This window comes from Streptopelia decaocto (assembly GCF_964273445.1).
Source record: "Streptopelia decaocto genome assembly, chromosome: 2".
Lineage (NCBI taxonomy): Eukaryota > Metazoa > Chordata > Aves > Columbiformes > Columbidae > Streptopelia > Streptopelia decaocto.
Genome location: NC_138655.1, coordinates 28,767,078 through 28,779,652, shown reverse-complemented (window position 1 = coordinate 28,779,652; position 12,575 = coordinate 28,767,078). Strand labels below are relative to the sequence as shown.

The 12,575-nt window shown below is 42.2% G+C and overlaps 1 protein-coding gene across 1 annotated transcript in view; it reads left to right on the top strand.

The window, feature by feature from the left end:
• The first annotated feature begins 5,081 nt into the window (after positions 1–5,081).
• The window catches only part of LOC309437038 (carbonic anhydrase 3-like), a 143,485-nt gene continuing 135,991 nt past the window's right edge, over positions 5,082–12,575 (top strand). Inside the window, exons 1-2 of the mRNA XM_082046896.1 lie at positions 5,082–5,149; positions 5,698–5,895. Coding sequence (XP_081903022.1) covers positions 5,104–5,149; positions 5,698–5,895 — 244 coding nt within the window. The 5' untranslated portion in view covers positions 5,082–5,103. The remainder of the gene's footprint in view (positions 5,150–5,697; positions 5,896–12,575) is intronic.

Sequence of the window (12,575 nt, the reverse complement as noted above, 5' to 3'; positions counted from 1 at the left end):
AGTGGCTGACACGCCAGAAGGCTGTGCTGCCATCGAGCGGGACCTGGACAGGCTGGAGAGTTGGGCAGGGAATAACCTAATGAAATTTAACAAGGGAAAGTGTAGAGTCCTGCATCTGGGCAGGAACAACCCCAGGTTCCAATATAAGTTGGGGAATGACCTATTAGAGAGCAGCATAGGGGAAAGGGACCTGGGGGTCCTGGTGGACAACAGGATGACCATGAGCCAGCACTGTGCCCTTGTGGCCAGGAAGGCCAATGGCATCCTGGGGTGTATTAGAAGGTGGGTGGTTAGTAGATCGAGAGAGGTCCTCCTTCCCCTCTACTCCACCCTGGTGAGACCACATCTGGAGTACTGTGTCCAGTTCTGGACCCCTCAGTTCAAGAAGGACAGGGAACTGCTGGAGAGAGTCCAGCGTAGGGCAACAAAGATGATTAAGGGAGTGGAGCATCTCCCTTATGAAGAAAGGCTGAGGGAGCTGGGTCTCTTTAGTTTGGAGAAGAGGAGACTGAGGGGTGACCTTATTAATGTTTATAAATATATAAAGGGTGAGTGTCACGAGGATGGAGCCAGGCTCTTCTCGGTGGCAAACAATGATACGACGAGGGGTAATGGGATCAAGCTGGAACACAAAAGGTTCCACTTAAATTTGAGGAAAAATTTCTTCTCAGTGAGGGTGACAGAGCACTGGAACAGGCTGCCCAGGGAGGTTGTGGAGTCTCCTTCTCTGGAGACATTCAAGACCCGCCTGGACATGTTCCTGTGTGACCTCACCTAGGCGTTCCTGCTCCAGCAGGGGGATTGGACTAGATGATCTTTTGAGGTCCCTTCCAATCCCAAACATACTGTGATACTGTGATACCGTGAAAAGGAGATCTCCAGCTGGTAAGGCCAGTGTTTTTAAAGGATTCTACATGAGGCTTTTCTGAGAAGGAAGCGAGTTACTATTTCAACAGGAGTGGTGTTCACGGACACGGGGGAAAGGAGGGAAATCCAGAGGGAAGGGGTAAGAACACTGTCTGGAAAAGGAAAGAGGATCAGAGAGAAAGAAGACAGGAGGAAGTCTCCTGTCTAATCTGGTACTCTTGGTGACCCTCAGGTCCCACAGGAAAGAAACTCAGTGAAAGCAGATGCACGAAGGACATCTGTGGTTTTTCTGGGGGGTTGTGGGTTTTGTTTGTTTGTTTTCCTTCCTTAGGAGTAACTTACTTATTTGATTTGAAGTTTAAGTTAAACTGTTGGAAGTCAAACCTTTTTCTTAGATTGCTTCTTCCTTCCACAGTCTCTTTTAGGTTGTTGAGATGCCAAGGAGTTCAGAACAGTGACTCTGGAAAAATGCTGCACGTGTCTTAGAGCTCAGGACAGAGAAAGCTGTATCTACGGAGTCTTCCTACCCAGGCAGTAATGTACAAGCTCAAGTTTGTCCATTTAAGTAGGTGTAAAAGATACAGTGCTTTATATTACATTTGTCTATTTATTCATAAAACTGGGTGAGGCTATATCTTGTTCCTTAGAAATTAATAATGGCTTTAAAACAATGAAAACAAACATCTGTTGTGGGTGGGTCTGGGTTTTTTTCCCCTTTTTCTTTCTTTACTGTTATTCTTAACATAAAAAAATCCTTTTCAAATGTGGGTAAGTAACTATCAGTGAACATTATTAATTGTTCCTCTGAGTACAATTATGGATAGTGGGAGGAGTGTTAAAGGAGACTAGTTTTAAATGAATGAGCAGTGATACTGAAAACAATCTTGCTAGTTAATTTGCAATGGTAAATTTGTCCATGCTGAGCTACAGCTTAGTTCATATCATTCACTTTTTTTTTTCAAAATACCCTAATCCCTGTCTTTGCTCACCTATGATGTTTGCTCGTTTCCATACTCCATTGCAGATCCTGTTGGTACTGATGCCTCTCCCCCACATGGGAGTCTTCCAGGATTTGGCACAAAAAGTGATTCTTTTATGCACAAAACTGGTTTATGTCCTACCAGGTTTATATAAATTATTTCCCTTGTGCCTGATAATTCACTAGCATGATTCCTGTCCTAGCATGGATGTGAAATGGTGATAAATCTTCAAATTTCATTTGAGAGAGTTTTAATGATTCTATGATATATTCATAAAATCTTTAAAAGAATCACTGTGAAGAAGGTCATCTAGAACAGCTCCTGTTTAAAGCAGAGTGAATTTAAAAGATTAGATTAGAATAGATTAGATTAGATTAGATTAGATTAGATTAGATTAGATTACATTACATTACATTACATTACATTACATTACATTACATTACATTTCTGAGGGCTTTGTCTTCTTGCCATCTTTCTCCCTCTGGCTGGGCAAGGAAGTTCTTTTGGTGGGTGCAGGGCACATATGGGAAAAATTGGGAGAGTGAAGAAGCTTTATATGTTGCAGATGACGCCAAGAGATCAACTCCAATGCATGAATAGAGGAAGCATCAGAACTCCATTTCTTATTTATTTTCCTCGCCTCTTCCCAGTGTAATTTTCTCATGGTCTCCCTGACTTAACACTAAGTTTATTTTTCAGGAGCAAAATAAAGCTGGTTTTATAAAAATAAAACGAGGAATTTGAAAAGGTGAAGAGAGTTGTGTTCCACCTGAGCAAATGTTGGACTGGAAATAAAGGTGCACAGCCCTGGGCTACTACAGGTAGGCCAGGGTCACATTTGCAGTATAAGTCTATCCAGAAAACTGGCAAGTGTACTGAGTCACTGGGAGATGCTCAGGATCTGGAGATTTCCCTGTGGATCATGGCAGTGAGAAGATGGTGGGAAGTCGAAACTGAGGAAGAACTGGGAAAGAGTATGTGTTCTGTATGACATAAATACATAGGTCCTGTGTACACTGTTAACTTCTCCACTTTTAATATTGCAAAGTTACTGGAACCTTGGGTGGTTCCAAAACTTCATCTGTTATCTTGCCTCAGATGTTCATGGCAAATGTGTATGTAATTGTTCCTTGGCTGACATTGCTCTTTAGCTTCAACAACTCTTCTAATTTCTCAGTGTTTCCCTCTCTGCTGATGTGTATATTGCAGACAACTGTCTCTTCCCCTCTTTCCATTTGTTCGCTATGCAAAGCCCACTAAGCTTTTATAGTCTCCCCTTGTTAAAAGAGGCTCTTTGGTTCCCTGGTCTCCCCTGCACCTGTTCCAATTCATCCTAATTCAGCTTTAGGGGGATGAAAAACCTGTTTCAGATGAGGTCACTCCAGGACCTCTCCTGCTCCAGTGACATGCCCCTCGTTTGTGCCTGTTTTTTGGTGAGCGGTTCCTGCCTGGTAATGTTTATTTGCATTTTATGACCAATGAAACCCTCTTTCACTTCTATTTCAGATCAGAAAAATCATATTAGTCAAGACCATGATTAAGGACCAGTGGATTGCACTTCCTCCCACCACATTTTACCCATCGTAGTTTACACAATTTTCAGGATTATTGGACTTTCCTGCATGACAACCCCGACTTACGACCTGTGCCATCTGCATTCTTCTTTAACCAACTTGTACTTGTGTCCCCATTTCATTACTATCAAATAAAATAATCTCACTTCTCCTTATTCAGAAAGTCTACCAAAATTTAAATCACAACAATTCATCTTTCAGTCCAATGTCTTGTCTTCTGCCTAGTCAGCCCCTCATCCATTTTACACCACTGGTGCTAATGTCTGTCTTCCCTAACTCACTTGATAATTCCCTATGTGTCAGAATAACAAATATTTTTAGGAGTAATTTCATTTCTATGTGTCACATGCGAGTCCCATAAGGAATGCACGCACGCTCACAAGTATGCTTACAATTTTAAGTGCAATTTGATGCATAACACCCTGCTAAATGAAAGGAGAATTAGCGTTGAAGCAAAACAAACAGATCCTATGCTTAATCTGATAATAAAGACTTTATCCGGAGCTGGCAGGAACTGAATCTTCAGCTAGTTTAATGATTTCCAGCTTCCAAGAATCCTTGCTCTAGGAAGCAGCATGCTGTTAAAGGCTGGGGCAACTAGTGCTGCTGGATTTTTGCAGGGAAGCTGTTAAGGGAGGCAGTGGGAGACAGCGCAGCACGGAGCAGTGCTGGAACCCGAGCCTGTATGTGGGAATTTGATGGGGAAGGGTGTGAACCTGTGACAGCCACTTGCACAAAGGAGCTGCTGGGCGCAGCCCTCAGCCCCAGCTGACCTCCAGAGCAGGGCTGTGCTGCACAGCCAGTGGGAAAGACATGGCAAATATGGTCTTCTCCCAATCTGACGGGGTCTTACAGCAAACAAGCTTTCAAGAAACAGCCGCAAAAAGCTGCCTGTAACCCGTAAATCCCATTTCTGAAAACGCTTCCTGTTTTATGCCTATCTGTCTGTGTGTGTAATACGTATCTTATTTGAATTTGAAAAACATTCCCACATTGCCTGTACCTAGTTCTGGATATCCCTGCTTTTCTGTACTCCCATTTCATAGAATCATTTCAGTTGGAAGAGACCTTCAGGATCATCGAGTCCAAACGTAACCTAACTCTGGCACTAAACCATGTTCCTAAGAACCTCATCTATACGTATTTTAAACACCTTCAGGGATAGTGAATCCACCACTGCCCCGGGCAGCCTGTCCTAATGCCGGGGCGGGCGGCAGCCGCCCCTGTCCCTTCACCAGCCCCTTCACCTCACCAGCCTCTTCCCCTCAGCAGCCCTTCCCAGCGCAGCCCCCGCTGGGCTCCTTTCCCCACAGCCCCAGGTGGCCAGGACAGCTGGGGAACCAGGCCGGGTCCCATCTGCTGCTCCACGCCGGGATCGCCCCCTGCGCACCCCACACACAGCAGGACTCCCGCAACTCCCGTCCCCTGCGGGCGGCTCTGAGGAGAATCCCCCGAGCGCCCCACGGCGGGGCGGCGGGCGGGCACTGCCGGCAGCACGGCAATCCCCGCAGCTCTCCCCGCCCCCGCCGGCCGGGACCCCGCTGTCGCAGCCGGCCCGCCGGCGGCGGGGAAGGGCATGGAGTTGGCGGGAGTCTATAAAAAGCCGCCGTGAGACGAGGCCACCGTCCTGCCAGAGCCGCCGGGAGAGGCTGAGGCTCAGCGCCGGGCGCGGCGGCGGCACCATGATCAACCCCAACTACTACCCGTGGGGCTACGACAGCGACAACGGTGAGTGGCAGCACAGGTTTAAAACCCAGCGCTAGGTTAGCCCTGGTGCAGGAGAAGCAGTGCCCGTGTGTGCCCCTGTGTCAAGTGAAGGTCTTGTTAAAACCATTACAATAATTAAATCTACATTTCAAATTTTTGTCCTGTTCAGACGTCGGTGGCATTTTCTCTGGCCACGTAGGTACATGGTGGCACAATTGAATCTTTAGGTGTATCCCACCATATTTCCAGTCACTGCTGGATTTGGAACATACACCTCCCGTTTCCTTCTCTGCTGTGTTGTCAGTCTTCCTGAGGCTGCTATGAGAGTTTTGGTTCAGTCAAATTACTTTCAGTACCTAATATTCCAGTACAATGATCTAATTACTTTTTATACAATGAAACTTTTGACAGGTCACGACTAACAACCAGGTGACTAGTAGCCTACTTATTAGTAAATTTTATTGACGTTCTATAGCTAAGCAAAGCCAAGCTTGCACTTATTGTAATACAAGTATGATTCATACCTAACTGGAAAAGGTTTTCAAGATATTTCTCTGTATTCTTTTTAGGACCAGATCAGTGGCACAAGAATTACCCAATTGCCAAAGGACGCCATCAGTCACCTATTGAAATAAATAACAAAGAAGTGCATTATGATCGCTCCCTACTACCGTGGTTTGCTAGTTATGATCCTGGTGCAGCTAAAACCATCCTCAATAATGGGAAAACCTGCAGAGTTGTATTTGACGATTCTTTCGATAGATCAGGTTAGTTTTGTTTCCATCTCAAGCTGTCATTAGATATGAGTGGCTGTTTCTCAAGTTGGAAGATAGACCCTGCTATGAATGCTCATGGCTGTCAGGAGGCCTCCATGTACTGCCTGCGTGTGATGTACAGGTTTCTGTGGCTCCAGTGCCCTGCACAACTGGTGGGAAAGGCCTGTGACTACTTCTAAAATTCCATAGGTTAAATCCTAGGGGGTAGAGAGAGCTGCAAAGAAGCTTGCTGCAGGATGTACTCAGGTATAAGGCAAATTTCTGCACTTACAAAGGCCGTTGCAGTTGTGTTGCTTTCCAAGAGTGTGGAGTCCAGGCTTTGCCTCTGAGAACTGAGTTTCTCCATTCAAGGCTATTTGAGATCCCCATCTCTTTTTACTGTGTATATGGCTGAAGGTACCATATTTGAAAACTGTACCCCTATAATTTCTGATAAATGAAGCAATGAACCAGATGTTGCCACAAAGTCATGGTATTTAATCAGTTAAAACTCCCCTGAGCATTCATGAAATTTTCTCTTAATGAGGATTATAGGACTGAGAAATTCCAGTGTTTCAGCTTTAATGTCCAAAATATTTTATCCATTCGTAGTTATGACAACATGCAATGTGCTGCATATATATTGCATAGCTTTTAAGAGATAGTGAGTTATATATTTTGAAGACATATGTCTGTTCTGTTTAACAGGTGCTAGAAGTATTTAGTTTCTGTTGGCAGAACCACTGACATTTCATGTTAATACTGCTGGCTATATTTCAAAGGAAAAAATGTTACTAATAGAAGTACGAAGTTGCATTAGTACTGAGATAAAAAGGAAAAAAAACAAATGTATACCTCACTCTTTATTCTTGTATCAAGGTCAACAGAATTGTTTATAGTACATGGGATGGTAAGAAAAGGAAAATGAAAAGTCAGTTTCAGAAAATATTGAAAATTCTGTCTTCTATGGTGTACAGACTTATTTCTTAACTGGATTAAAAATTCTAATTTCTATTACAATATAATTAGGATTGACAGCTTTAATTACTAGGGGGAATTTTACTAATCTGTTGATTGATCTTAAATACCTATGGGCATGGATTTAGTGTAATGGATTTTTAATGAATGACTTGAGTTTCATGAGAGATGAGGATCAAAATATATGTAGGCTGGACTAGCTAGTGCACCATCAAAACTCACAAATGACTATGCAGTCAAGAGTCTGATTACTTTTCTAGCAAAGTGGGAATCTTTAGTGTTATTTGAATAAAAATATTATTAATGTCACATAACACGATACATCAGTAAAGAGATGTAGCTGTGGCATATGAGAAGACCTCCATGACCATCACTTACCATTTTTTACCATCTGTGTTATTTGTTGAACAGCATCAAATTTATCAATGGTTGCATCTTCATCATAAATGTCAAAATAATTATTGTTATATTTACTCAGATTTTGCACAGGAATGAGTATTCAGGCACAGCATTCTGCAGCACAGATGCAGCAGTGTGGCCACAAAGAGCAGAATGCTTTGGAATGTTGTGAATTTTTTTTCAGATGAACTACTCAGTAACGGTTGTGTTCTGATCTCAGAAATATAAAGTGACTCACTGGAAAAAAAGTAGGTGTATTTCTCAACTCTTTGAAGGCAAGAAACGTTCAGTGTTTATTGTTAATGTCTCCTTTGTTATACCATTGCCTGCAGAGTCTGTGGGTGTTGTTCCTTCTCGAACATAATATTAATTGCAGGACGAATTCCACTGTGTATACTCCTACTGACTTGAGCATGTTTTAAGTTTATTAGGATATGCACAGTGACTTATTTTTTGTGTCAAGGAACCACCTGTTGCATAATACATATATAATAGCAATCATATCAGAATGAAGCTTTTGTTCCTTTGGAACAAAGACTATCTATCTGTCTATCTATCTATCACTTGGTCTTTCTGTCTGAACTATTTCTGAGTTAATCAGAAAACTAAGGGCTTCCTTTATTTTCCCAACTTTTTCAGCTAGAGTGGTCGTACCCACATCTGTAGCCACATGTAGATTTTCATTATTGATAGATTAAATACATTGTTGAATAAATTGCAAAGGTGAGTGATAAAATGAATTTGGATATCTCTGAGTTTCACTTCCATTGTGTCTTATCTGCCAAGAATATTTTGAATATTCACCATTGGGACAAATAAATTCAAACGATTAGAAAGAAGCTTCCAGGAAAAGTGCTATCCAATGTAATTGACATATTATCTTTAAAAAGGCCTTATTGGTGTTATCTTTGGAGTTAGTCCAGTGGAAAGAACTGGAGAATTCATCTCCAGCTGTTTATAAAATCTGGTGGGCTTTAAGAATCTGCAATACAACCGAAGGCTTTGATGACAGATACTTACTTTAGGAGCTGTGTCAGGCCTCTGCTGCCTGTCTGTACGCACTAATGGGTTGTTGTGGACTCTGTTGCCTGTCTCACCATAGCTGTGTAGAAGAAGGACCTTAGGCACTGCGAAATCATTGCAGGAGGAGGCTGGAGTCTCAAAACCCAGGGAAGAGCTGGGAACTGAAATCAAAACCTCCTCGGTAGGTGTGTCACCTTGTGATGGCCACAATAAAGCCCATACCAGAACTTGAGTACTTTGGCAGCCTACCTCTGCAATGCCTGAATGGCTACTCGGATACTCTTTTAGATCCAATAGCAACTCTGATTTTGTTTTGAATCAGGGCTGCAATCTTATTTCTACTTGGAGTGTCCATTTGCTTTTAAAATTCCAAAAATATTTGTGCCAGGGAAGTGTCCTGAGACAGCCTAACTGGTGGGGCCGCTGCATGATGGTGTATGAGATCCATAGCTTGTAACTTCCTTACCATTTATAACTCTTTGGTTTTCTTTATAATACCTGTGGATAGATAGTTAGGTCAAAACATTACATCATTTGGTAAGCAGTAAAGATAAATAAGTCTTGTACTGGGACCCAGACACAGCAGCTGGGGAGAGACACAGTAAGGCAATGCCAAAGGGGTGCCTTCCTTCGTCTTCTCACTTTGTCTGTTTTTGTAATCTCCTTGACACTTTCTATAGAAATTTGTCAGTCAAACAGGTTGCTACTTCTCTTTTTACAGACTTTTTGATGGATGACATTTAAGGGCTTGGAGTATCTCAGTGCAGGTACACTTTCTTACAAGGTTACCTTGATGCTATTTGCAGAATCTTTGAATTTCTTGTCAAAGGAATGTGTGCCTTTGGAAGTGGATGATGAAAAAAAAAATTAAAGAGGCTGTTACTGTAAGCAGTGAAAGCTTGTTGGCTTATTGGTCTCTTTTAGCATGACTGGTACTTGTGGGCAGCATTTCCTAGAGCATCACTTTGTGATACTTTGCACAGCACAAAATGCAGCAAAGTTAAATTCTTCTGCAGTGTTTTACACATGTGCCATTTGTAGTGTCTGCATGAGGGTATGGAGTATAGTCTTGCATCTGGGCAGGAACAACCCCAGGTTCCAGTATAAGTTGGAGAATGACCAGTTGTAGAGCAGTGCAGGAGAAAGTGTAGGGGAAAGGGGCCTGGGGGTCCTGGTGGACAGCAGGATGACCATGAGCCAGCACTGTGCCCTTGTGGCCAGGAAGGCCAATGGCATCCTGGGGTGTATTAGAAGGGGGGGTGCTTAGTAGGTCGAAAGAGGTTCTCTTCCCCCTCTACTCTGCCCTGGTGAGACCACATCTGGAATATTGTGTCCAGTTCTGGGCCCCTCAGTTCCAGAAGGACAGGGAACTGCTGGAGAGGGTCCAGCGCAGGGCAACAAAGATGATGGAGTGGAGCATCTCCCCTATGAGGAAAGGCTGAGGGAGCTGGGTCTCTTTAGCTTGGAGGAGAGGAGGCTGAGGGGTGACCTCATTAATGTTTACAGATATATAAAGGGTGAGTGTCACAAGGATGGAGCCAGGCTCTTTTCAGTGACAACCAATGATAGGACAAGGGGCAATGGGTGCAAACTGGAACACAGGAGGTTCCACTTGAATTTGAGAAGAAACTTCTTCACGGTGAGGGTGACAGAACACTGCAACAGGCTGCCCAGGGGGTTGTGGAGTCTCCTTCTCTGGAGACATTCAAAACCCGCCTGGACACATTCCTGTGTAGCCTCATCTGGGTGTTCCTGCTCCAGCAGGGGGATTGGACTAGATGATCTTTTGAGGTCCCTTCCAATCCCAAACATTCTGTGATTTTGTGATTCCGTGTTTATACGAGCCCTGGGGAGCTGGGGCACAGAGGATTCAGGAGCTGAGTTTCTGTTAACTGAACCTCTATGCGATTGTTAGAGAGGAATATTCATGACCAGTCAAGGGCCTGCTGAGGCTGCAGTTCTGCCGTGGGCTGTCAGTTTTCTGCCCCTGGAGATGGGGATTTCAGCCCTGCTGTAGGTCACTAAGATGATGCGGGAGCTTGCTGGTGAACAGGCTCTGGTCAGTGGACATGACACTGGAAAAGGTGTCTTGCAGGACAGGTAAGGGTAGGTGGCACGCTGACAGAATTCTGTCAGACACTTCTGTTTTCCCCATGTGTCCCTGTAAGAGTACAAAGTTCAAATACAAAAAAAAAGTCATTCTTCTGCATATGTATTCAGTGTTCTTTTGTAAGCGTTTTGTGGTAGGAGAGCCTTAAAACTGAGAGTGTCAGATATTTAAGGTGACCATTTCCAGTGTAATAATTATTAGAATAATTCCAGTATAAAAGCTCCCTGTAAACACATGAAAATAAAGCTATATTTTAGTACCACTAAAAACACTGAAAAGTAATTTAAAGATACCTCATATTCTTTTTCAAACTGGTATATGGATGTGTATTTATTTGTGTTAGTATTTTCTGAAAACAAAAAACCAAGAGGATAAAGATAACTTTAGAATTCCGCCTCCAAGCCACATGTTTTAAAAAAATTAAAGATTTCTTTTACTAACTTTGAGCTATGCAGACATAGTTTGGGATTTTTCATGTTTTAGATATTGGACAACTTCATTCTTGCAACTGTTTCATTTACCTTTTTTAAAGCATAGGGAAATTTCTTTTACTTATGTTGATGTTTCAGGTATTTCTATGAAAGAAAACACCATTTTGTCCTTCAGGAGATGTTGCTCTATAGGAGATGTTGCTCTATAGTCTCTGCATCAATCTGTTTGCTTAAAGTGTGCTCAGTAAAAGCTACTCTCTATTTATAGATGAGTGGAGCAGGATTGTGCTGGCATGAGGTGATACAGAGCTTCACCTAATGCCCAATTGAAAATGTCTGCTGATGGCCCATCAGTGGAAATAATGACATGTTTTTACCTTAAACTGGATTATTTGGTCTTGCAGATCTATTTTAATGGAGAATTGATGGCTTTGTCAGCTACTACTGTTACTGTGTCTGTCGGCCGCAGTACTGAATGTCTGCAGGAACAAGTAAAGGGAATTTCTTGAGAATAAGAGCTTGCTCTTAAAGTTCAGTAAAGCATACTCTTAGTACTTTATTTCTTGGGTAGATCATGGATTTCATTCCTTTTTGTTTTCAGATTTAAGGATATTTTTCTTGAGCATATAAAGACCTGTTCTTGGAAGCTGCCTAATTGTTTATAAGAATGCTGTAGCTTCTGTCTCCAAATAAAGTGAATGAGAATTGATTACTAATGAATATTTGGTGAATGTGAAGAAGTTCTTTCCTTTTTATTGTGGGATCCTTTCAAATACACCACCTTCATTTGGTGTATAATGTAAAAATGTTAAGATTATTTAGAGTACAGGGTATTGGTCATCACAGGTTGAACTTTTCTTTAGGAAATTAGTTTGTATTCTCAGTGATTGTTTTTCTTGCTCATTTGCTGTTTTCTTTCTCCTCTTCCTCAGCCGGAGAGAGCAGACATTATAGCAGAAGCAGCACCAGTAATTTCAGAGATTTTTTAAACAAATAAGTTGTAGCTTGCAGTAAGAGACACAATTTGTAGCATTTTGTGGGAATTGTGGGAACGTTTATCATCTGGCACTTCAGTAATTGATCTTAATCATGGCTATTTTTGTGTGCTTTGATATAGGCAGATGTTAGAATGAATTCAGGGGGAGACTGACACCTAAATTTAGGTGTCTTATGTGGGCTTTTCAACGTAGGTGTGTTATGTCTTTAAACTCCCAATCTGGTCAAGAGATGGAGTTACACTTAATCAATGGAGTCCAAAGAGCAATTCAGGTCACCATCTGTTGAGCATCTGCCTTAAACAAGCAGAATTGCTCTTCTATTTAGGGTCTTATTTCAGCTACCCAAACATTGGCATCTCATGCCATTTTTGATAACCTAATCTATTTTGCCTTGTCTCCGGTCACTGCTTTAGAAAAATATGGTTCTACAGATCTTATGTCACACCTTCAGGTGTCTTTGGAATATCCCAGAAGTTACCACATGCACATTTATACAGCTGAATTGAAACAATTATCTCTATTGTCTATAATGGAAGCCTAGAAAGAAATAATTTTCTTCTGCCTGTAAGTGCATATAGCTGAAGATGGCTGCCTGAAGTGCTGCTAAAATCAGTGCAGGTTTCCAAGAGGTACTCAGTACTTAGGATGTAGAACATCTGTATAGTAAATATTTATGTAAATACTTTAAAAATATGTATATTTCTTTGTAAAAAATCGGAAGATACCCGAGTCTAATGCTGATGCAGATTATCA